The 26557-nt window shown below is 42.8% G+C and overlaps 2 protein-coding genes across 4 annotated transcripts in view; one reads left to right on the top strand and one right to left on the bottom strand.

Annotated features, from left to right (window-relative positions):
• Window positions 1–345: 345 nt before the first annotated feature.
• Window positions 346–17066, top strand: CDR2 (cerebellar degeneration related protein 2). The gene is made up of 5 exons (XM_013950931.2): window positions 346–589; window positions 5932–6044; window positions 10807–10955; window positions 11255–11419; window positions 12667–17066. Exons 1-5 carry the CDS (start codon window positions 511–513, stop codon window positions 13532–13534), a joined length of 1374 nt encoding a protein of 457 aa, XP_013806385.1. The 5' UTR covers window positions 346–510; the 3' UTR covers window positions 13535–17066.
• The window catches only part of POLR3E (RNA polymerase III subunit E), a 30102-nt gene continuing 20547 nt past the window's right edge, over window positions 17003–26557 (bottom strand). For all 3 annotated transcript variants that reach the window (XM_067306349.1, XM_067306350.1, XM_013950940.2), the window contains 4 exons: window positions 25166–25662; window positions 20919–20996; window positions 19889–20014; window positions 17003–17458 (listed from right to left, as the gene is read on the bottom strand). In XM_067306349.1, coding sequence (XP_067162450.1) covers window positions 17402–17458; window positions 19889–20014; window positions 20919–20996; window positions 25166–25662 — 758 coding nt within the window. In that variant the 3' untranslated portion in view covers window positions 17003–17401. The remainder of the gene's footprint in view (window positions 17459–19888; window positions 20015–20918; window positions 20997–25165; window positions 25663–26557) is intronic.

Raw genomic sequence — 26557 nt, 5'->3', positions numbered from 1 at the left:
CCCCTCCGCGCCGCCGCCACCGCCCCCTCCACACGCACTAACCGACCTCCTCCGACGGGAGGCTGCGTAGCAAGCTCCTGGGGCGGGGCACCACCAGCTTAAGCCCACCTTCTCCTCATTATCATTGGCGGCTCGGTCTGCGCTCGCCTGGGGATTGGCCTACGCTCCTTTCGATCCGCCCGGCGAGCGGCTCCCCATTGGCTGCCCGCGGGGGGGGTCCGGCCGTCCCGTTTGAATCGCGGGGAGGCGGTGGGCGGGCGGTTGTAGCTGCCACGTTGCTGCCGGCGGCTTCGCGCCGCCCGACCAGAAGGGGGAGAGGTTCGGCAAAGTCCGGAAGCGCTCGGCAATGGCCGGAGGCGGCTTTTAAGGAGCGGAGCGGAGCAGAGCAGAGCGGCTGCCGGCTCGCCCTGCCCCGCCGTCGCTGAGCGCGAGGGGCTCGTTAGCGTCAGCGCCGCCGCCCCGCCTCGTCCCGACCTCACCTCCCGCGGCGCCGGCCGGGGAAGGGGCGCGATGCTGGCCGACAGCCTGGTGGAGGAGTTCGAGATCCGCGAGGATGAGCCGTGGTACGACCAGCAGGACCTGCAGCAAGGTGAGCCGGGCGGCGGCGGGGGGCGCCGACCCCCGCGCCGGGGAGGGGAGGAGAGGGGCGGCGTGGGCGCGGCGGCGGGAAGGGCGTGAGGGGCCGAAGGCGCCGGCGAGGGGCGGCGGCGGCGGCAGCGGGGCTCGAGGGGCGGCGGCGGCGGCAGCGGGGCTCGAGGCGCCTCGCGGCCGGCGGGAGCGCGGGGTCCCCCGGCTCCCTGACAGGGCGAAGCCCGCGGCCGTCTTTGTTCGGCGGGGCGGGAGCGCCGCCGCCTCCTTCCCTCCCTCGCTCGCTCCCTCGCCGCGCACCTTGCCGCGGCTCCGCGGGGCCCCTGCGCGCGGGGGCTGCGCCGCGGTTCCCCCTAACCGGCGCCGCCCTCGGTGAGTCGCGGGTCCCTTACCAAAAACCCCTCTGTTCTTGAGGAGAAAAAGAAAAAAATCCGAAAAGCGCCATTATGCCTGTGAATTGCGGTGTGAGCTGCGTGCCGCCTACCAGCGGCTCGGGCAGCCCCGCGGGAAGCGCCGCTCCCCTCCCGCGCAGGGCAAGGTCGCGGGATTAGGCCAGGTCTGGCGGGCGGCGAGTCCGGCGCGGACCCGGCGTGGAAAAATGCGCGGCTGGGCTTAGCGGCGTTTAGGACTGGTATTTACTTAGTTCGACTTTTTTTATTGTTATTTTTAATAATCCTGAGTCCCTTTAAAATGGCCAGCTCGGAGTCCTGAAGTGGCTTCATTCAGACCCGCTCCAGCTTTACGCTTTTGGCTCTTAGGCGAGGTTCGGGGTGATGCTTGGGGCTGGTAGGCGCTGCTGTGCTACAAGCCGAGGAGAAAGGTACTTTTTAAAAGCTCTCTCCGGTTAAGCAGTTTTCGCACTGAGATCGAGCAACAGTAGAAACTTCCCGAGACGGGAATAGGTCTCTAATTGTATGTTTTGACTATAAAATAGCTGTTTGGAAGCTATATTTAGATAGTCTTTGCTCAGAAGCGCTGTTTTCCTGGCTATCATTTATAAACCAATTGGTTTAAATAAGATCCTGCAACAATAGTTTGCTGTTGAAGGGAAGAGCTGAAAATTTGAAGACGTGATTTAGCAACGTTTCCTATGCTAGTGTTTGTGAAGTCTGTTCGTAGGTCTTCTACTCAATGTAATGCATATGACTTTTTGCCTTATTTATGCTCCTTTAATTTAGTTTTATTAAAAGTGAGTGAAATAATCATCATTTGAGCTGGTAAGAGACAAAATTCCATTCTAGAGGTTAGTCTCTTTTGAGGGTTAATTAATTCTCTATCAACATTCAGTCTTTTTCTGAGGATTGTCTCCTTACAAGCCTAAGCGGAAGTGACTAATAGTCTTGCCAAAAGAGAAAGGAGGAAAATAAACTGAAGGGCAAGTTAAAACGCAAGGATGATGCCTTAAGGGAATGTCTTTAAAGTGTTCTGTATACTACGCTCCTGCAGTTCAAAAGATGCTCTTCATCATGCTAAAACTAAGCAATACTGATGTATCTAAACAGAGTAGCCAGATTGCTTATCAAGGCGTCTCTAAACTTTTTCACAACTTAATCGGTGTACATTTAAAAACTGAAGAGTACGTTTGTGAGGAAATCTATGATGTTAAAGATATTAAAAAAACACCTCAAAACAAGCCTGTAGTCCTTGTCAGTCTTTGAAATTTAAAGTTAGGGTAGGGTTTTGGCCAAACTTTTGACAGTCTTTGTATATGCTGTCAAGGGAAAAGCTTCCAATGGAGGTAGGCTGCTCTGGCATGTGGTTCATGGAAACGGGATACTCCTGGAGTTCTGTAAGGATGGGAAGAGCCATCCCTCCTTCTGTAAGATCACATTTTGCTGTGGTATGCTGACCTTTGAAAAATAATTCTTACAGCTGCTCTTTTTACCTCCTGCTGTTTTTCAATTTAATATCAACAAAACAGTGGGTTATTTGAACACAGAGTAGGAAATAACAGCTCAGTAAAAAATTAAGGGTTTACTTTTACAGTTACACAGTTCAACCAGACTGATTTATGTATCTTACACTACTAATGCCTTCTGTTATTGAAAAGAATAGGCTTATTTTACACTGAAAATTCTCTGAATCATTTTGTTAGGTGAGTCATGAAAAAATGGAAGAGCAAAATCTCGGTACTGTTTTAATCTTTCTTTCCCGAGTATAGTAACACTGTCAGTAGAGATTGTGGAGGAGTGTTGATAAATGATGGCTGTTTAACATTATGGACGTATCATCCACATCTTGTTTTGGTTTAGAGGTTTCGGATGGAACAGTTAAACACAGTGAGTAGGACTGATGTACTAAAATCAAGCTCTTAAAATCTGTGCTCCATGTAGGTGCAAATTTTTAATAATGCAAACTATATCTTCATGGTGAAAAGCAGACACGTGAGTGTTGGTTGTGCGGCTTCAACACATAGCTGTTAGTTTACCTAAGTTTACAACAGAAAAGGCAATGTGTTTCTAATATTGCATGGTAACTCTTAGAGATGTGTAAATTAACTTTTTTCCTTCTGTATCTGGAGAACAGATAATATATCTTTTAAAATTTGCAGTTTCAAAAGAAAAAAAAAAAAAAAAAGCATCTTCTGCACTCTTCTTAGCCATGCTTGGTTGTGCTACGTTTTCAATGGCCAGATTTCATTATCCATGAACTCAAAGGCTAAACTTAGACACACAACAACTCTGCAGTTTATTTAAAATCAGTAGAAGCAAATCACCAATTCATGCAACAATAGCCTGAGAGTTTAAAAAAAAAAAAAAAAAAAAAAAAAAAGGACACTCTTAGTTTTCACTGACTTCACTGGGGTATATAGGTACTTAATGTAGAAAAATGAATGTAAAGCAAATTCTTAATTTTAGAACAGGTCAGATTGTTTCAGTTCTTGCTTCCTCCAAGGACAGGAGTTTGAGTTTTATGCATGCTCCTGAGCTCTTCAGCTTGTCTTCTCCCCCTCAGAAACAAATTGCCTTAATTACAAAACAGCATGCTTCTCCCATAATAACTCACTTGTGCTTCTGCCATTCTAATGAACAGAATGAGTGTATAAGTAGAATGACATGAATTCTATTATTCACATTGTGCATAGCACACAGTACTTTGAATACAATTTGATTTAGTAGACGTGGGGGCATTTAGGAATGAAACAATCTACTCCTAAATGTATTTGAACATCAAAACAAACTCACTTTGGAGAGGGAAATGGCAGCAAGTAATTCCATTATGCATTACATCTCTAATGTAATCTTAAAATCCTCCCTAAAGCTCTTAGTCTACTATATTAAAATAAAAGAATGAATTGTTTAGTCTTTGCCCTGAATGATGCCAATATTAATTGTTGACTGGCTTTTAATATTATGTGGCTCCTAGTAAAGACTTGTGTAGCACAAGAACTTGTGAATCAAGACTGTATTTTGTAATATATGATGACAGATTCACTGGATTTGAAGACTATAGTATTTTGTAACGTGACAGAACAAGTGGCTTGGGTTTTGACTGCTTGGGAGTCATTTTGTCTCTGGATAAATATATATGTATGATCTCTGTTAAAAATGAGAAAAACTTAAGCAGGAGGTCTTAAGGTTTCCTTATCTAAATACTTTAAACCCCAAGAAAAAGCTCTAGAATAGGCTGTGCTTCTTAATAAGTGGTGTTACAATGAAAACCTACGTGAGGATAAATTCCCAAGTATAGATCAGTATGCCATGTGGCTCTTAGTCATATGCCTTTTGAAACTATGGAGAACTCCCATGCAATATGATTTGTTTTAAATAATTTTATTGACATTTATTCTAAGAATGTGATTTCAAGGTAGGAAATGCTGTACTTTATCTGTTTAAAAAAATGTGTAAAGAATACCACAGCTGTTGTATTGACGGAACTGGACATCTACACTTAATAGACAAATGCTCTTATTCACCTATCTCTGTAAGTCTGAATTCAGTCTTTGGCTTGTATATCTAGATCTAGTCATCACTCTGGACAGACTGTCAAAGTGAAGGTTGGCACAAAACAGTCTTGGAACAGCGTTCTGTCTATGCCAATGGCTAGCTGATAAGATAATTGGGAGAGGGCAGGAAGGAGGTAGAATAACATGATAAAACAAGGGCATCTTAACCAAACAAAAACGGAATGTGTTTTCTAGTCTAGCTACAATTGCCCATGATGCAATAAATCTCTCTTGTGCATTAGTTTAAGTCTTTTTGAAAAGGACCTAAGTTTTCCTTGACTTGTCATTCTGGCTGTTTCCTATTAATGATGCTAGTCCTATATATCTGAAAACTAACAAGGCTGTATTGCAACTAGGCTTATAGGAGACAGCCTGGTCATGGCCCAGGTGATGGGAGGGAGGTAAAAAGTCAGAGATTTTTAGAAGTCTGCTGGGTTCTGAACTTGTAATACCCTGCCTAGAATAGTTACTACTTTAGCAATAACACTTAGACTGACTTCTTTGTCACGTTATATTACCTTTTAAATTGCATTTGGCTTTAGACGTAATTATATTATAATTATATATCTAGTACTATTCATGCTATAGAACAAATATCAAACTTCCCTCTAGAAGGGAACTGAGTGTGCACGAGTTATTTTTTAATTTGAAACAACTGCAGTTGCTGCACCTTCGAGTCAGTTGAAGATGATTGAACTGAAACTGAGATTAAATGCCTGAGAATAAATGATATTTAAAGTGATGTTTTGGAAGACATAAAACAATCATTGTCTTCTAGATTTGAGAGCGATAGGCAGAATAAGTTTCTTTATCAGTTTTGTCTTTGATCTTACTGTTTTACCATAAAAAGTATCTGAAACTTTCATCTAGCTCTTAGATCCTGCATGACCTGAGCTCCTTGGTGATGAAGGAGTAATGGGGAAGAACAGCAATGAAAATGGCAAGAGTACAATCAGCTTTGTCCCGGGTCTAGCCTGATGAGCACTTACAGGGCTTTTTATGCTTGTTCTTCTAAGATATGACTGCTGTAAACATGGTGATGATGCATAGCTGACAGACACCTTGGGTAGAGATGCGGGTGCAGCACACTAGGCAGATGAAGGGAAGTGAAGATGGCTGGATGTGTCTGCCCTGTGGCTGAAGGACCAAGGGGAGAACTGAAGAAGTGTCATGAAATAAGAGGACTATCTTCTAGATTTCAGGACTCTTAGACTCGCATTGTAGGTGGTATATGAATGTTCTACTTAAGTATAAGCTACCTTGCTTTGTAGGTACTGGAAATAACTTGGAGCAGTCACAAAAGCTGTAACAAACACCTCAAGTATTTGAAATGCTTTAAAAGTTGGATTATATTTTTTAGGTTACAACTTACATGCAAACATGACTTTTTTGTTTAGACCTCCACCTTGCTGCTGAGCTTGGGAAGACGCTACTGGATCGTAACACTGAGCTAGAGGAATCTTTACAGCAAATGTATGCAACAAATCAAGAGCAACTGCAGGAGATAGAGGTAAATATTTAAAGGATCTAAGTGTTAAAGCATCCAGACTTGCAACAGAATAGCACAGAAGTTGAGATCTAAGTTTTTGCACATCTGACAGATATTTTCAAGAAAAACAATGAACCATCTTTAACTGCTTTCGATAGTTTGAAAATCTGAGAACCTGTATAGGCTTAATCATAGTTAGAACTGTGTGTCATTAATGGAAGCTTTGTGTCATTAAACTTCTTGTTGGATTTGACTTGTTTAATGACAAATGACTGGTATCTGTTTGTACAAAAAAATTACTTCAGGAATTAGTGCTTTTCTGTATGTGCTAGGTAAAGTTATATGAAACTATATGAAAATATGTGATGAATAAATAATTTAAATGAATTTAAACTATATGAAAATTTTAATGGTTACTATTCTAAAATCTAACTCCCTGATAAGTGCAGGAAGGAGATCTAAGTAAAATCTGAACATATATACTTCCAGTAAAGAATTGGGCTGTGACAAAAGGGAATTTAAGTAAATCTCATTAAAAGAAATTCCAGCAAAAACAAATAATTAATCAATATCTAAATACAGGATGTAGTGGATATATTCTTTAGTATTTGCCAGGGAAAAATCATAACCACCCTTTCAAAAACGCTCAGTTTTGTGTTACTTGGTTATTAAAAACGAAAAAAAAGCTGTTTGAGGCTTTTTTTTTTTTTAATATTGCCTGTATTCTTATGGCCAGCATTAGTCAACATGATGAAGAAATTTCCTCAGCTTCTAGAGAGCAATGCATAGTCTCTAATAAACTATTAAGTATTCAGTACCTCTTTAACTGACAATATATTGCAAATGTACTCATCATTTCAGTCAGGTTCTGGTAGGAATCAAAGGGAACAGGTTGTGACTGGTATACATTAAATTCTTATAAAATTTAAGAGTCCATTGATGCAAGTAATACTTAGATTTATGGACTGTGTGTGGCCTTTGTACAGCTGCAACTTGGACTTAAAAACCCTTATAACAACTGCAGGTAACCTTAAAAAAACAAACAAAGAAACCTCCAAGATTGAAACTTATGTATATATTGGGTGCTTAAAAAAAGTCACGTTAACACAAATGCAGCATATATATATATTTTTTTTTAGGTAGTACACAATTTCTGGGTAATCTTTTTTTTTTTTTTTTTTTTTTTTTAAGACAGTTGTTTTATACCCCATAGTCTGTCTCTTTCCACTATTATGTGCCAGGCATTATTTCCATTATCCTGTTCATTCTGTGATGCAATGGTTGGAATGGCCTAAATGTATGTTAATGCCACAGCATTTAAAAAAATTGTATTTATTTATTCAGATATTTAAAATACCTTGTGGGCATAACTTTTTTTTATGGAAAGATTGATCCTTAAAATCTAAAGAACATAAACATTGTAAGTTGCTATACAAATACTGCTCTACTTAAGGTTTAGCTCCTGTATGGATGGTTGTGTTTAAGGAAACGTTTAATACAGTTATGCACACATTTTTGAAATAACACAGCTTAACTTTGCAATAGATAACTAACTTGGCTGACTGAGTGTACCTATCTAATCAGTAGCAATATCTTAACTCTATCTTGAAATATGGAGAATAAATGAATGCAACTTAGCAATAATCTATAGAAATGGTCTAGTGCTATTCAGGATGGAGTTTTCTGTTTGGCTTAAGCCAGTTCATCCGTTTAAACTTTTCTCGTGAGTTAGTGTTCATTCTCTACCTAAGAGAGCTTCAGCACAAGGAAGAGGTCAGAAGTGTCCTTCCAGCAGTGATCTACAGTCGATGTGCCGCAGGGTCAAGTGCTTGTACATCCAGGCAGCCTCAGACAGCGACTGACTTACTCTCTCACTATCTCTGTTTGCTTAGGCAATCAAAACCAAATCAAGACTTGCACAACACCTCCTTTTGAAGGCTTTATCTGATACCTATTTCTTCTCTTTCTTTTCCCCTTTCTTTCACAAACATGAAACAAATGTGGATGGGGGTGTGCACTGAATTGTCTTTTTAGCTTTCTTCAAGGGGAGGAGAGGTGAGAGAATAGTGGTTTCTTTGGTGTGTGTGTGTGTGGGGGGGGTTGCTTGTTTGTTCTTGTTTTTTTTGGGGGGGGGTATTTCTTGTCGTTGGTACTTCTGGCATCTAAGTAGCACCTACACCTTTATTTGGCTGACTTGCTATGTCGAGTCAAAGAACCTGTAGACAGAATGAATTCATATCTGCTGTAATAACATGCTGTCTCCTCATTTCCACCACCTGTCGTAGTCTTACCTGTTTCCCCAGTGCAGTTCAAAAGTGTATTAGCATCCCAAAACAAATTTTTCCCGAAAAGCTTTTTTGCATCAGGAGTTCTGGTAGCAAAGGGGAAATAGAAAGAACCACTTAGATGCACAGAGAACTTTAAGATAGAAGAACTGAATGTATAAGCTTACTGGGACAGGAAATTGCTACAGGGGTTCCCTAAAACAGAGGGGAATAGGGGAGGGTATGCAAAGTGCAGTACTCTCATCTGATTAAAGCAGTTCAGTCAGTTATTTGCATACCTGTATTTGTCTTCTGTGGGCACCCAGGCTCCCCCACTGCACAGGATACAATGTGCAAGTATCATATGCAGTCTCTACACATGATGTTTTAAAGTACTTGTCTCTGCGACCTAAAAGATGATCTTCCAGCTATTCCTGTAACTACTCTATTAGGTCTTTTAATAGCTTCTTCCAGTGCAATAAATCAGTGCAAGTCTTTGGGTTCTTCCTGTTAATTTGCATCTTATGGGTAGCAAAGTCTAGGACTGGCTAAGAATTCAATCTGAAATATGGTACTATCTTGTCTGCACTGAAAATGAAGGGTCAGGGGCTTTGGGATGTTTAAGATTACAGCTAATATATTAAACGCTAACATATTAAGTGTTTTACAGCCTTGAATCGTTATATCTGACCTCTGTGCTGACACGTGTGCCACTAAGTAATCATTGTAGATGTAATAAATGCTGGAATAGATTGAAAGGGCAACTTTATCCTCGTCTGAATCTTCGCCCTCAACATTCAGACTTAAAGAAATGCTGACGTTCTTCTATAATGTGGTGGAATGCAAGAAGTCTCAATTGTTTCTTCTTATTAGGTGCTCAGCTGTAAGGAAGGTAGAACAAATGAGAATTTCTAAAATATTTATTGCACATCTATACTTGGTTTTCATAGCCTGATAATACCAAGTCAATTTGAAACCATCACTGCAGACCTGAGACACAAGGTGAAGAAACTATTGCTTCACATCCTCCATCCTGTGTTCATCTAAAACTTCTGCAAAAGCTCATTGTAGTAAGTTGTGACACTTAAATCCAGCACCAAAACTTTGGCTTGTGTGCTTAGGCACTCTTGTATTGCTGGAGAAAATATAAGGATTTCCAGCTCCTTCCGAGAATGATCAGTAGGGAAAGTTACACTGAAGTGGGTCACATTGAGATTCTGCTGCTAATCCATGTGCTATTCTTGCATAAATCTGCTGTCATGTGGCTACGGGCTGCAAAAGGATCTAGCCAACTGCTATCCTGTTGATCTAGAAGACTGTATGTAGCAGTTACTAGTCCTAGATTAATTTATAATCTGTTCTTAAATTGCCTAAAATGTAAACCCATCAATCTTTTAATGAGGTAAAAGGTTAAGTAGAATATTAGGAGCTTTGAGTATGTAACAGGCCTATGCAAAAAAAAAAAAAGTTTTCTACCTATAAGTCTGTTGGATATTCATATCTGAAATTTATTTTTCAATAAGTAGCATGTAGTAGTACAGAATATAGTGCAAGAATTAAATTACATATTAGCATAAAATATTTGAGATTTAAAGGGTCAGGGTTTTGGTTTTGATTTTTTTTAGAACATGCTCAGCTGTATCCTGTGTGAGACAATCAGAAACACCTCTGGTATTCAGAGCCTTAGGGGGTTGTTTACTGCTCCTACACTGGGAATTCCAGTCTTTCTGAAATTATCCAAGAAACTTAACAGGCTTTTTCTATTGTGAAACTAAAGAGGATTAAAAGAACACTTCATGCAGAGTTTTTTATTAATAATAATAATAAAAAAAAAAAAAGGCAAGGTGACCTTTGCTTGGGATTCCGGAAGCTGGAATAGCTCCTTGTGGGTAACTAAAGATTGCATTCAATAACTTGGTTCTACTTCCTGACACATAGTAGTCCACATACTATGTCTTAAGTGTGACTACAACCTGAATTTTGTTCTGCTGAACTTAATGCCACGTCAGAGTGTGGAAAAACTTATGCCAACTGGAAATAAAGTATGGAAGGTGCCACCCAATATTTTTTATGCTATGAACATTTTCAGGCCAACATTGTTATAAAATCTCTGATGGACCCCACTGACACTTTCAGAAGGTGCTCATTGGATAGTTTCAGGCTGTGTTTAAATCTGGATTCATGGCTCTATTAGCAATGATTGCAGTACAGACATAACCAATAACCAATCTAGAAAGCTTAAGCTGCAGCAACTATAAATAAACATAGCTTGCACAACCAAACCCAACTCATCTGGATAAGCGTCTTGTTGATTAGTCTGCGCTGACCTCCAAGAGAAAGGCAAGATAGCTGAGTTACTGGTGGTACTTTTTCACCTGTATGCTTACCAAAGCAACTGCTGCAGTCTAGACACTTTTGAAGCCTAGTAGTTTCTCTACAAATGTAAGTTAAAAATGCAAAATGGTAGTCTTAGGTTTGTGCTTAAAGTATAAACTAGTAACAGCAATACTGTCTTGCAGTACCTCACAAAGCAAGTGGAGCTCTTGCGTCAGATGAATGATCAGCATGCAAAGGTATATGAACAGCTGGATGTTACAGCAAGAGAACTGGAGGACACGAATCAAAAACTAGTTGCAGAGAGCAGAGCATCACAACAAAAGATACTAAGGTAATGAACTACTAACACTTCCTAAGTGTTACTAACACTTCCTTTCCTGCCCCCCCCCCCCTTCTTAAGGGTATGAAAATGAACAGTCTGAGTGAATTTGTGTAGTTACTGGATGACTGTCTGTCCACTGCTGTTCTACTGCACTGTTAAATTGAAAGGATGGTGTTATTTAAATGTCTTTTGTGGACAAAGAGCAGCCTTCTGAGAAGCAACTACAGTGTAAGTAAGTGGATAGCAACTTACCTCATCCTCTTGACTAAAGACCAAAGTGTTTTAACAGTACTGTCCTTCACTTTTAGCTTGACAGAGACTATTGAAAGTCTGCAAACACACATAGATGACCTGCAAAGACAAGTAGAAGAACTGAAAAAGTCTGGACGAGGCCGGATGAGCCATGAGAGATCTGACCAGCCAAGATCAATGCATAGCTTCTCGTGTTTGAAGGAGCTGTATGACCTTCGCCAGTAAGACTGTCTTACCTTGCATAGTAAAGAAAATGATAAACCTATCTTAAGCAGAGTTTAAAAACAGGACATGCAAGCACAGATGTAAAACAAGCTAGCAGAAAAACATCATAATGTCCATGACTAGCAAAATATCTGCACAGTCCTGCACTGTGTGGTGTTGACACTGATATAGACTGTATCAGTCTGTGTGGAAATGGAACCTGCAGTTCCTCTCCTTGTTTTGAAATATGTTCCCTTCCAAAGTCTGCAACTATATCAAACTGTAGCCCAGAAAGCTTACAGGGATCTGAAATCCCCTCTTTTCTTGTATTGCATCAGATAAAAGAACAAAAATAGATTATTAGAAAATAAACATCCTAAGTGTAAGATCGTTTCTGTAACTTGCCCTTTCCTTGGATATTTGTGGATATCTTCTTTTTCAGGAAGGTGAGATTCCTGCAATAACTTTCCTGAACTTAAGCTAGTAAAATGGTGCCTGGAATTCTGGCCTCCTTTGACTTTTTTGTATTTAGAGCAGTTCTGTCTACCTAAACTGCTTTAGTGTGACCATCAGGATGGTCACTTGGGGTGAAACTCAACATAGCTTTAGACCTAAAAGATGATCTCTTAAGCGAAGCATCTCCAGGGAGAACAGACTTTTGTGTCTGGACTTCCAGCGCTACATGAAGGTAGGACTGAAAAATGAATAATCTATACCTCCAAAAGGAGTTATCTTTTCATAATCTGAAAGGTAAATGGGTTCCTTCAAGCTGCCGAGGGTTTGTGGAAATACCAGCCTACAGGATGTGGCCTGTCAATTTTGAAGCTTGTTTCCGCTATCAGTAGTGACAAAAGTTGTAAGAGTGGAGAGCTGGCGAAAAAGCTAGTGTCAGAAAGTATACTGCATGGTATACGGAGGTAATAGTTTATGCACCTGTGAAGAAACAGCCTAGATTCTACCTTAAACTTAATTACTGACTAAGTAGACCTATTAAGCTTATCTATAACTTAAAACTGATAAAAAGCTGTCATTCTGCCTCAGCTGAGAAGCCTGATTTGATGGCATAAAAAGGATTTGCAAACTCTGTTCTGATTACTGAATAGACTGATAGCTTATTAAAAAGACCACTATGTATACTTAGAGGTATATTAGCTAACAGTTTAAATCTGTTGTTAGTTACCTAGGACAGGAAAACTTTATGTAGGAGGTGTGGAAAGCTGTATTTCCTACATCCAATAACTCGTTTAATTGTTTGTTTCTACAGGTATTTTGTTTATGATCATGTGTTTGCAGAAAAAATTACTTCAATGGATAATCAGCTAAGCCCCCTAGAAGAAGAAAATGAGAACTTAAAAAAGGCAGTGACAGTTTTGCAAGCCCAACTTAACCTAGAAAAAGAGAAGAGGGTAACAATGGAAGAGGAATACAGTCTCATGGTAAAAGACAACTGTGACCTTGAACAGAGGCTGGTTGACATAGACTTATATCGGGCTCGTGCAGAGGAGCTGGAAGTGGAAGTCGCTGAAATGCGACAAATACTTCAGTCTGAAAACACATTCCATAATGCAGAGAAATTGGTGCCAGAATCCTTTTTTATTTCTTTCAAAGAATCCTTAGAAAGGGAGCTTGGTCAGAGCCCTGCAGATGATGGACTTCCAACTGTCTCGGAGCTTGACAAGAAGGCCCTGAAAAGAAGCAACAGTGAAACTTTCCTAAGCAGTGCTGCAGGGGGAGACATTCTGAGGGGCCATGAAGAAACATGTATCAGGAGAGCTGAAGCTGTGAAGCAGCGAGGAATCTCTGTACTTAATGAAGTTGATGCCCAGTATAATGCTCTAAAGGTGAAGTATGAGGAACTTTTGAAGAAGTGTCAGATGGATGAAGATTCTGTGAAACACAAGGCTGTACAAACACTGAAGCAGTATTCCAAAGACCTTAATGTGGGGAATACCCAGTATGATCTCTCAGCCAGCAATTCAGAATTTACAAACCTGGAACTAAGTGACTCTCCCTCAAATGCTCTTCCTGAATATAAAGCACTCTTCAAGGAAATTTTTAGCTGTATCAAAAAAACAAAGGAAGAAATTGATGAACACAGAGCTAAGTACAAGTCTCTCTCTTCTCAGCCGTAACACTGTACATGCTGATGACCCATTCTCTGTAGATGAGTAATCTGTTATCAAAAAGGGGGGAGGAAATTCACAAATGCTAAAAGGCCCCTTATATTGATGTATTTTTGAACACTCAAAGTGAATGTTTTGGATTGGCTTGTAGATATGTAGTTAACAAGCTCGTTAGTTATGGGCTAGTCTCTCTGTACCTATGTAGCAATAGATTTAATGTTTAGCATGATCCACAAGCTAAAGACTGGAAAGCAAACAAACATCATAGCTTTATTTTCATACTAGACTTAATCTCTGGCCACAGCAGTAACTGAAAATCTGTTTTACTCAGTCCACTTCAAAAATAACAATCTAAGAAATCTGTACTGTTCCTCTCACAAGAAACTGGACTAAAGCTTTTGGTCGCAGGTGATGCCCTGTAAGTACGTCGGTGTAGAAAATAAACAAAAACAACCCCAGAACACTTATGGGCAGCCTCTCCTTGATTTTTTGAGTATGAAGTTAGCAGTCTAAGTCTAGCTGAGCTTGCTTTGGCAGGGAGGTCGAGAGCTGGCACAGCACCTTTGTCCTGTGCTTAGTTTAAGCTAATACCACATATTTACATGCACTAAGCTCTCCCACAGATTATTATAAATGTCTTCCTACTAAAAAAAGAACTTGATGTGAAGTTTGTGTGACTCTTTAGGTATGGTTTATTATTTAGGGCACTTTGTCTTAAGGCAAGATACTGTGAATTGATTATGTATGTTACCTGGGATTTATTGTTCTTTTTTTGGTGATATACCTGCAAAGTACATTTGTGTTTTTGTGTATTTGGTAAGATAGAAAGTTGGAATTTAGCTATTTAACTTTAGCAGTAGCATTGACATAGTGGAATAGCTTTTTAGCTTACATACCACAAACTCCAAGTGCTTAAAGGTGACAGGCCAGGTAAAACCTTATAATATGGTTTTGTCTGTTGCTTCCAGCTTGAGCTTCTGTAGACCTATTCCATGTTGTTGGGGGAAGGGGGGGTTGACGCAGCTCTGCCAGAACATATCCTACTGAAAACAGGGGACCAGCTCTCGTTCTTCCTCTCCTCTACTCCCTAATAATATCTTGTAGGAATTCAAATTCTGAAAAACAAAGAATATGGAGAAGTAGTTTCTTTAAAATGGCTTCAAAAATATGGAAAATAAAGGCTAAGAGATAAGGGGGGGGAAAAAAGGCACCTGAAAGGTGACACCCTTCTTATAATGGGTCTCACAACTTAATTTTGTCAGCTGTTCATGGAAAGCAACTTAATGCCTGTCTGCTTGAGTTGCTGCAATGTACCAGACAGTTGACAGAGTGTTGACAACTTCTCAGCTTTAGTTCAACTGCTGCTATTACAGTTTTGTCTGCCTTATGTACACTGTTAAGCTTTTGTATAGTTGTCCTTCAGTTGCAGTATTAAGATTTCATGTTGTGAGAACTTACCAAAACATGTATTGTGTTCTAAAAACTATTTAAAAATGGGAATCTGAATTTTGTGAGTATTTTTTTCTAAGCAAATAAATAATCCAGTCAAGCTACATGTGTAAGCTACTAATTATGCAATATCTATGCAGATCAGGAAACAGTAGACTTGGTGCAGCTGGCACCTTCACTATCTAGTGTTGCTGTCTCTCCCAGATAGCTCAGATGGAGTTCCCATTAAATTTGTATTTAAAAAGCTACACTAAATGGGAAAGGATAGGCATGCCTGGGACAGAAAGCCAGAGGGAACTAATTACTTTCTCCTTGTTGTGGTGTTTGTCAGTACAGTTCTTGGGTGTGTTTTTAAAAAGTTGTTCCCCTGCCACCAGGTTAACTATGTAGTCACTGGATCCTCATCACCTGCAGCTGGAGGCCTGCCCCAATTCAGATACTAGAGAGCAGTAACCCTAAATGAAAGCTGCAATACTGTTAGTCACCACCAATTTACTATTAAATTTAGGGGAGTGGAGATCCAAGCCTCTTGTACCAGAAGAGATGTGAATGGAATTAAGAAGTACTGATTAAATGCCTGATCTTCAATAGCTTATTAGTGTTGGCTAATTTACTGCATTTTTATGTATATAGCTTTCACCCTTTAAAACTATTCAAAATGTTCTCAGATTTCCCTAGAACCACTTGATTCTCCTGTAATGTCACTTGCCCTCAGCCACCTGTGCTATTGCTAAGTTCTGGCTGTACTTTAGTGTACTTCAACACTAAACTGTACAGCTCGTGCAATAAAAAAGCCCAAGGCTGAGTTCCTCTCTCAAAACTTCTGCCTGTGGCTTTGCAGGCAGCAGCTTTGAGCACAGCTCTAGGTAGTACTATGGCACCACAGCTGTGCTGGGCAAGTCCCAGCCATGGCTGCACAGAACAAACCACGACAAAGGCAGCAGAAGCTGCCCGAACCCAACGCCCTCCCGCTCGCACTGACATAGCAAATAAACTGCAGTAGAGCATCAGTAACTAAGTTAGAGGTTTAGCTGTTTGAATGCTGAATACATCTTTCACAGAAATGTGAAATGCTATTAAATACAATAACAATCAATATTCTTTGACAATCTTATCTGGCTTAGCTACCTTAATTCCCTTATTTTAGTCAACAACTCCATTCAGACTTTTCTGAAAATAAGTAGATGAAATTAGTAGAATCTCCTTTAGTTTCTCTCATATGATTGAAAACTATACCAAACAAAAAAACATGAACTGTGGAGTAACCATGTTCTACAACTCTTACAGTGGATGATTCCTTATTGTATTACAACTGAACTTAAATTATAGACTTCTCAGAACAGAAAAAGATCAGTTACTCTTTGTGCAACAGGCCCCTATCTTGATAGCAATCTCTAGGCAACCCTAAAGAATATGATGCAAGCAGAATAATTTAAGATAATTTAAAGCAATTTAAGAGGTGGCTTATTATATACCTCTACTAAAACTTTCCTGAGCTCTCCTTCCTTTACAAGCCTCCAAGTCATTGAAGGAGCTAGGGCAGCTTCCAGTTCTTCATAGACAAATACAAGGGGGCTAGAGGAAGATGTCACAGTTGACCTTCAAGATAAAATTTTATTTAAAAAAGTTGCACAAAATATAGGTTTTACATTGTTGCCAAGTGTGATAACTACAGCTGGATACCTTCCAGGCAGTGTGCTCAGTTACTTACCTTGCTGTATCTGCATGCAGTAATGCAACATATCCCTCAAACAAAACCTGCACCAGTAAAAGGAATCCAGTAGTTGTTCCACATCTGTTTCAAACATGATTACTTTTCCAAATAACTCATTTCACAAACAACAGATGAGAACACTTGCTATGTAGTACAAAGTTTAAAGACAGCAACATTTGTTTCCCCCACCCTCCCACCCCCTGGCCTGACATTTTCATGAACATCGTTATTTTGTCTTTATAAAGCTGGGTGCAAGGGCTATTGTAATGCTCAGACTAGAGTACGAGCATCTAGATATTTAACAAAAACTGGGATGTTTGTAAACAATTTTAATTTATTGGCATTACTTACAAAATAAAATATTAGACCATGATTTTCCATCATGTCTGTGTCAGTATATGGTTTTATTTCATTATAACGAAACAGAAGGAGAAGCAAAATACATCAGGAATCCCAGATTAATCAAACTGCAGACAGGGTCCCATGTTGTCTTCCTCATTGCTCTCTGCACTTAGGCGGCCATGCAAACACGTGTGCGAGTATGTTGTGATGTCAAGGACTTGTCTTTCTGCAACGCCTGCAGGATCCTAAGCAGGTGAGATCCTGCCCCACGCTCCCTGAAGCCAAGGCATTACTCTGTCTATGCCACCCACCGCAGAGTTCCTTTTTTGTCCTGGAGAGAATTGGAAGTAAAGAAAGTCCTACCACTGTTGTCAAGACTGCACCGTGCCTTTAAGATACCACATGCCGCCGTAGCTTACGCAGCAGTCCTGGGGAGGAAAGGGAGATGTCACCACACTGCTTCGAACCACAAACACAGACGCTGTTACCGTCAAAAATAAAACAAATACAGTGGAGCACACCCATGCCCATTTACACAAAGGATCTGGCCTATACACACCTGAGAGAGGCCAGAGCCTTTACGTGTGTGTGTGTGTTGTACCTTAGTCAGACTGTTCACAGGGGTTAGCCAGACCAGTTAAACCATGGGCCAGAATCCCATAACCAGCCTGGAAGCACTCCCAGGCCCGCACACTGTAAGAGGAGGCCTGTCTGTCTTGGGACCCATTATTTGGTTTTGTGACAATATATGTGATGAATAAGAAAGGTCCTTCTGGTGCACAGGAGAGCACAAATCCAAAGCAGCATGTATCTGCCCCCCAAAGAGCAAACGTGCTCAAATTAAGGTGACAGACACCGGGTGGGAAGGTCAAGAGGCCACAAGCGTGATACACAGTGTGATGGCAGCAAGGAGCCATGCTTTTCTTTTGGCGGGGGACGGGGTGGGGAACATGCAGAAAGAGACTTGGGAAAGGTTGAGGGGAGAGGTGAGGACAAGGGCAAGCGAGGAGCCAACACGGCTGAAGCTCAGGGGAAGAGACTGAAGGAAGAAGAGGGCGAGGAGCGGAGCACAAAGCCAGTCACTAAAACTGAAGCCTTTTAAGCAGCAGTCTGCTGTAACGAACCATCAAACCTCAGCAGTGTACTTTGGTACTTTGGTATTTTGACCACATGGTTGCTACGCTTACAGCTGCTAAGTACCACAGCACAGTTCAGTAAGTGGGTTTTCTTGGGGTTTGTTTCCTTATTTCTGTTAAACGAGCACCAATTCTCTTGGATTCTAAGCTAACGGCTTCTTTTTCTTTTGTTCCTGCTCTCCACTTGGGTAATTCGACACAAGCTAAAGTGCTGCTACAGAACGGATGCTGTCAAACTTAAAGAAAAAAAAAAAGTATTCTTTTCTCTGAAGGCTTCGGACTTGCACATCACAGAAGCCAAGTGCTCTGCAAATATTTGTCCTTAAAGGAATTAAATGTGGAGGCTAGAAAGAGGGTTTGCAGTCTCAATCTGCGATGCAAAAATACAAATGCCGTCAATCTGTTCCTCTGTATAGAAAAGGAGCATATACAGATAAGGAAATAGGAGTCAACAACTACAATTTAATTCAGACGGGAATCCAACCTCTAATGTTTAAAAGAAGCCAGAGAATTTTTCTACTTTGTTAAATCACACTTTTTACATTTATTTCAGAAACAAAGATTTCTTTCACATATTTCTGTGACTCAAGTATTCAAGGCAAAGAAGTCTGATAGAACCCAACGCCTGGTTGCATGATGACTTATATTTGTAAAAACAGTACCTGTTTTTTAAATGCATTTATTTTCTCCAAAAACAGATTATCTGTTAAATAGCTACATCTACATGAAAACTAATGCAAGTACACTGTTCTGGGAGAGCTGATATTTGAGCTCATCTAGTCACTTGACAAATCTCCTGGCAGAAGCAAGCCAAATGAAAGAAATCCTGTCCAACAGGCAAAAAATGTCTGAGATTATTTTAGTACTACAAAGACCAGATTCTTTCAAGCAAGACCGGTTTGCTTATTATCACAGCAACAGATCTGTAATTTTCCAAATATGCTATTATTTATTTTACAGATCCCACCATAAAAAAAGTACTTAATCACTTGTTTTAATGATGTAGGTAATGGTGAGCAAAAGCCCAGCAAAAATGATTTAAGTATTGTATTAGGTGGCAGATTTCTACTTAACCATCCTGCATTGCTTTAAAGCTTGTCACTCAACAGCCTGCCTAGTCCTTCCTTTATACCTTATACTCCTTTAGAAAGTAAATGGTTATCTTCAAAGATAGAGATGAAAGGATTCAAACATACAATCACCCTGAAACATGTTAACTAGTACTTTATCTGCTTGCTTTGGTTAGGGTTTTGCTACCTACACTGCTGTAAGACTTACTACAAAATAAAACACATTTCCATCTGAATATGTGGAATTTCTGCTCTTCATTAACCAACAGCAGTCAGATGGTCAACTTAAATACTGTGCAGAACACTCCCACCTCCTTAATGTTTAACTCCACACTATTTAAAATTAAAGTATGCCATTTACCACACTGTTCACTGCTGGTCCAAGTTAAGAAGTAAAGATTTTTTGCAATTACACAAAATAACACTGGAGTCAAAATCACTATTCTTTGGAGGGAAAAAAGGTAGAATGAAACAAGTGTATTTTAAAGAAAATGGGCTGAAAAACAGGCTCTGTCCACATTCCAACAGCAATTGTTCTAGCATGATTACCACTTGTCAATTCAAGGTAAAATTACACAATCCTTTGGTCAAACCATAGCATTAAAAATTCATGCATCAATTGGATTAAAACCACAAGTCAATAGGAACTTACCTTTAACACTCTATCCACCTCCTGCTTGTTTAGATCTTCTCCACATTCTTGACTCAGCTGATTCTGGATGACATTCCTGCGCACTCGATAATTTTTTGAAAAGATTTCAAGCAAAACTTGGCGATGCTTTAAAAGAAAGAGTATCGTAAATACATAAAAAGATAAAAATAATTGCTCTCCATTGTGTATCAAAACTGCACACGCCTTAGTCTGCACAATGCATTCACCGAACTGCATCAGAGTAATCCTTAGTAATCCTGAAACTATCCCATTAAGTCAGCTCTCTATTGCCTTTTCCCCCGAGGGCTCTACAGGGATCTCTGCACGGCTGGATCTGCACCTGTCTGGTGAGCTGGGACACCTCCACGCATATGCTGGGAGAAGGGGCTGCAAGGTATTTCTCTCAAATGCTTCCATGAGATTCCATGTGGTCCATTGCAGCCAGGAGGCTGGATACCACTTTTCTCTAGAACAACGCATTAGTTTTTCCTATACAAATTCACTTAAATCATGGACGCAGAAGTTACATTGTCTATCCACGTTTTGTTACGCTCCCTTCACTCCATCTACTCTGATATCAATTAAAAACTCATGAGATGCTAGCAGGTGCTGTAATTATTTTCTATTCTAAATATAAAGAAAAAACAGACACATCAGGTACTATCATCATTGAGTCAGTGGTTAATGCTGTGTTATCATCAGAAAGAAAAAACTGGGCTGGATCCCAGTCTAAGGCCCACATCGGGGAATCCATTCTCTTCACCGGTTCAAAATTACATGCGCTCCCTTGAGGTTGTTACCAACCTACATTGCTGTTCCTGCCTCCACACCGCCCTGTCTTGACACACTAGTCATCACCCTGCAAACTCAGCACTTCCCTCAGCTGGGAACAGGCTGGTGTTGAAAACTGGGGACTTCACTAGGGAAAGGGGTGAACTACCTGCTACATCCCTCCCAGAAACACAAATGCAAACAACGCCAAATGCTCAATATCCGTATGTTCGGAACTGTCGTTTATTTTTATCTTTACCTGATCGTAAGTGTCACCAGCTTCCCAAAGTGCATAAACCTTTAGCTCGTCTGGTGAAGCAGCCGTCTGTGGAGGAAACTGAGAACAAGAGGCTGTTAAAAATAACAATCCATTTAATGAGTTCTGCTTAATGATTCTGTGATACAGTATCCCTGGACACCTATTACTGAATCAAAAATGTCCTGACCACATAATGAGAACTGCTGAAACAACATAAGCTCCGTTCCACATTCAAAAGGGCAATTTTGTTCCGGCAGCCCCTGTGCTCGTTCAGGCCCGGCCCCGGCCGCCATCGGGAGACACCTCCTCCTATGCCCCGATGACTTCAACAGAAATGTGGTCCCCACCAAATTTGTCCCGCGAGGTGATCCTGGAGCGCACAGACCTGAAATACTGAACAGGTAACTGTGGCCTGGGGAAGGGGACGAGCGCTCCGGCATCTGGATCCGACCTCGGTACGCCCAAGCCGCCCTTGCTCGGTGCTGCTGGTCACCCTGGGGTAAACGCACACCGACACCACGGGCCCCGGGCGGCGTGCCAGGCCAACCACCGACCGCTTCGAAGCTGTGAAAGGGAACTGCTGGGCACCCCGGGGCCCTGCGGATTTGGCGTGGGGACAGGTCTCCCTTGGGGGCGTGGGGACAACCACTGAGCACCAGAAGAACAATCTCAGGTTTGGATCTTAACCAGCATTTCCATGACAAGAGGTCTAGATTTTCCTCTCAGCAGCGTTTGCTCCCAGACCGCCAGCTGCCCAAAGCAGTATTCAGCTGAGAGCACAAAGTGCGTTTCAGGGCCCTTCTGGAGGTTTTTACGTTCACAGCGGCAGGTTCTAGATATTCAGATTCTATGCTGCATGTACCTGCTCTGCCAGCCCCGAGCCGGAGGCTGCAGGAGCACCGTATTCCTGCTGTATGTGTCATCTGTTTTGGAGCAGGCTGATGGACAGGGAACCAAACACCTCATTTCAGACTCCAAAAATGAAGTGCTTTTCTTCCCATGTGCCAAGGTAGAGAAACACCATTTGGTTCTTCTGAGCCCCTGAAGCTGGGAAGGAATACAACTGCCTCCCCCCTGTGCTACACACTCCTGAAAAAATAAAATACCCTCCATTTGCCTCAGCATTTCCCCTCCGAGCAGCAACTAATGAGCAATGCTGGAATACGCCTTCGCTCCTGACATGTCTCTTCCTGTCTGTCACTAGCAATTTATTCCTTGCTAACTGCCCAGACGACCTAAATCAATCATCTCTGAGAAGCTAACAAGCCAGTTCTGGCTCTTCCAGGATTCTTCAGCCCTGGCTGCCGGTACAAAACAAACCTTTCTTCCCAGCCTCTCTCCGGCCAAGCCAAAAGGCTTGTGAACGAAGGATCAGCCTTTACTTCCATGCTTTGCCTGTAGTCTTATTGCAAAGGGAAGAGCTTTGTCCACGGGGAGCTACCTGGTGGGATTAGCAGCTCCGACTTCCACGTTGGCCACATGGCTGTAATATAACAAGGTAGCTGGGAAGAGCCAGGGTTCAGGTTTATTAGGATCTCAATAGCCAACAGATTTATTTTCTCATACGGACACAGTCTCAGTTTGGAACAGCTTTCCACTGCCTTCAAATCCTTCTTTAAAATGTTAAATGTTGAAATGTTTGCCCAGGGCCCCTTCCTGCTCAGTCCCCCCAGGCAGCACCAGGCGCTCCAGGGAGGAACCGCTGCCCTGGGTCCCCAGGGCCACCAGGTTCAAACAGAAGCTCTCGGGGAGGAGCCATCAGCTTCGGGATGTGTCTCACTAGAGCACTGCACACACCCTAAAAATAGTCACTGCCTGGCAGCCTCGTGTTTTAGTTAACCCAGAATGAATGAATGGGGCTGAACCTGCCAGAAGGACTAATCAAGTGAAGCAATCGTAGCGATGAGCTGCTGAGCATTCCTCCCCGAGAGCCCGGCACCCGCGCTGGACCAAAAGGCTCACGGTGAGCGCAGGGCAGCGCTCCTCTCCCCTCACCCTGAGCAGGCAGGGAGCAACAAGAGCTTACAGCATTTCCCGACTCCTAGAAAGAGCCTCAGAATTTGGGCAGAACCTCATCACTCCATGGACCACGGGAAGGGAGCCAGCTGGAGACAGCCACCCCCACCCACCCCCGCCTGTATGTAAGAAACGGGTGCAAATATTTGGGAACGAGCTATCTGCTCAAACGTTTCCCCGTGGGACTAGAGCACAGGCTGAGGCAAGCGCGAGCTCTGAGCATGACTACGCAGCGGAGCGTTTGCCAGGGGTGCCTCTCTCCTGCCCTCCCCGATGGCAAGGGCAGCCCGCTACGCTGAGGGCCTACGCTGAGGGCCGCCTGGCCAGGCTGCGCTCTCCACCTTGGCGGTGCGCCGCTCCCTCCTCCTGGAGGCTGCTACAAAGCCCAGGCAAGCCAAGCACCGCGCCAGAGTCCGCGCAGCCCCCTTTGCAGCTGGAGTGGCACCTCTTCTGGCTCCCTGCAAAGACTATCTGACTTGTACCCTGGGTGCAGTAGGTCAGCTTTAAAATAAATCCTTCATTCCCCAGTAAGGTTTCAATTGCCATTTGCAGCAACATGTCTTCTGCAATAGGGCAGCGTGCAAGCCAGCAGTGCATTCACCCCCACAGAACATCATTTTAATTATCTCAGATCATTGATTTTTATCACCAAAGCAGTTTCAATTACAGAAAACTAATGAGCAACTATGAAATCCCAAGCTAAACAACCCTCCAGGCTTTCACGGAGCTCAGGCAGCCTCGCTGGGTTCTGACTAAATTGTCCATGGGAACAATCAAGAAATACCGCAGCATATGAGCCCACGCAAAGAACAAAACCAGCACAGGCACCTTGGCCACCTCCAGAGAACATGAGCTGGAAGCTTGGGGTAACAATTTACATCGCTGCTGCTGACGGTACAGGCTTATACAGGCTCCTGTATAAGATCAAGTTTTGCAGTAAATTCTGGGTCAGCAGGATTAAAACTTGCAGCAGACCTCCAGCAAGAGAAGTTCCAACAACTACCTTTAGACCTTGCAGTTTCTTCTGTGACAGGGTTTTCCAGAGGGAAGGTAGTTCCCAACCACCTGTCTTCAGGAAGGTTTGATTTTTTATTTTTTATTTTTTTTAAACTACCCTCTTTCACCCCTCACAGCATTTAAATAAGGAGTGAATGGAATCACTTCCAAAGCAAAAAAGTCCCAGGCCCAAGTGACACAGCAGCAATAACCTCAACATGTTACACTATGTACAGAAGAGAGTCAGCCCAGCAGCAAGGGACAGCTCCGCGCAAACACTACCCCGGGACTCGCGAGCTGTCAGGAGAAAAGCAGAAAGCAGTGAAATCGCTGGTGTCCCTAGAGGCATTTCCAGTGGGTTACTCTGGTCCCAGGTGCCACAACACCCACCTCGCACGTGGCTGCACGTGTTTTTCCTGCCTCCCTGACAGCCCTTATCCCTCAGCCCGTGCTGCAGGCTCCCTCTCTGCCTCCTTCCCGCTCGTGCTGCCTTGTCTTCACATATCTCCTTTCCTCTCGCCCCAAAGGCAGCTGATTGCCAGTTTCTCTCTCCGGTTACAACCCACTGAGCACTGCCAGATGGCTTGCAAAATGATTTTCCTTTTAGGCTCTTTACCATGATGTCAAATTCCTTTTCCTTTCCTAAGCAAGCTACTGTCACGCAAACCTGTCTCTGACTTGCAAAGTCACTCACAGGTAATTTCCATAAAGACAAAGACACAAAGACACCCCAATGCCCACGAGGAAAAGGACTGACGGAAGGAAGTGGCCGCAGATACAGTTTGAGGGTTTGCAGAGGGCCCTGCCGGGGTGTCCTGCTGCCCCCCAGGCAGCACATGCCACTGCTCCCCCCACGGTTTTCCCCCAGAGCAGGAGCTCGTGGGGCCGGAGGAGAGCGGCTGGGAGGATCTCTGTGACTGCCCTGGCTCGTGTTACAGGGGCAGGGGCACGTCACCCCAGTGAGCTGCTGCAGCCCAGCACGCCGGACTGGGAAACGGCCCCAAAGACAACCACGCTATGCAGCACACCACAGAGCAAAGCAAGCAGAGCGAGGGGCCTGTCGGAGGCAGGGCGTCCGACAAACCTCCAAGAGCTTCCATGTAACTGATACCCCAGTTACTCAGAGCACATCTGTTCTTCCCGCCCACCACATGATGCATACACATTTCACAGCAGACATGTAATGTCCCCTCATCTCTTCTCCCCAAAACATACCACGGGAAAAACATACTTACAGGCACCAAAATTTGTTTGCAGCCAGTGTCCAACACCATGTCCTGTAGCATTTTGTCCGAAATGCCACTGAACAATGTATGTCCTGGAGGCAGACTGGCTAAGTGAAGGTTAAATAACCGTTTAAGCTCACTCAGGGTGAGCACAAATTGTTTCTTAAATGTTGACGACACAAATGCCTTCAGTTCTTGGGCTACCCGATCAATGCAGCCTCCAGGCAAGTGGCCATTTAAAGAGTCCGTGGAGTCGTCCTCCGCGTGGAGGCCGTTGACAATGCCGTTGTTCATGCCCTCATAGGCTGAGGTGTCCATGGGCTCCTCGTCACTCACAGGCTCCTCTTTAATGCGGATGCTGGAAACATCCATCTTGGCTGAGGTGTCATTTGATTTCATCTCTGCCTTTTGCTTCTGGAACTCCTTCTCCAGCTGCCCATAGTTCTGCTTGACTTTTGCTTTAGCCATATTGACTCTTTGCTCCCCAGAAACCAGCAATGGATGAGCTAGCAAGAAACAAAAGATACCATATAATCTCAGCATAACCAGGACTCCAGATCTGCAGAATGTTTCTTGAACGGATCAGAGTGAAAGAAGCCAGGGAACATCGCCTGCTAATGAAATCTAAGGCTTAAATCTGATCTGTAAGCCAGATGCTTGGGGAAAGGTGCTGCAGTTAAGGAACCTGAAGCCAAAAGAAAGTGCACTTGTTTAATTACTAGGGACCATAGCACAAACCAGGAAACAGGCTGCTTATACATCACCACTTGTGGCCCAAATGCTTCTTTGCTAGACAATTTTTTTTAAAGCACTTGGAGGCTGGTAGAGCATGCTGCAGCTATGGCCAGAGCCAGCACAAGGATGTCCTATGGTTACAGAGAGGAGAGTGAAGGGGTTAACAGTGAATCTGAACACTATTTTAGCATGTGGTGCACAGTATCAAAGAGTCTGAGACACTCTTCTCAGTATTATAACCCAGTGAGGGGAAGAAGGGACAGGAGGGAGTCCTTTCCTACTCAATCCTGCCACTTCTGCCCCAGGATCTTCTCAACACCCAGCAATCCAAGAGTGAAAGGAAGGGGCATGCTGCCAGCAGAGGAATCCAGTCTCAATCCCAAGAGAAGGAGTGCTATGTTTAAGAAAAAGGCATGCACAGCACACATGACGTTATCTGCGCTGCTGTGAGGCCCACTAATCCTCTCCGAATAACCCAACACCTAATCCTTCCAAGCAGCTCAGATACAGGGTATTGAAATGGATTCATATGCTCGTTTGTCAGTTCTGTTTATACTCTTCATTGGCTCCAGTGCCTGGCAATGAGCCAAATGCCTAGTTAAAGCTCTCTGGAATCTTGAGTTTTCACAATGTTTTAGGATTACGGAGCAGCTACTCTAATATTCT

The sequence above is a fragment of the Apteryx mantelli genome, chromosome 16 (assembly GCF_036417845.1).
Source record: "Apteryx mantelli isolate bAptMan1 chromosome 16, bAptMan1.hap1, whole genome shotgun sequence".
Taxonomy (NCBI): Eukaryota; Metazoa; Chordata; class Aves; order Apterygiformes; family Apterygidae; genus Apteryx; species Apteryx mantelli.
Note: the sequence above shows the minus strand (reverse complement) of the source record. Positions and strands in the feature narration are given on the sequence as shown.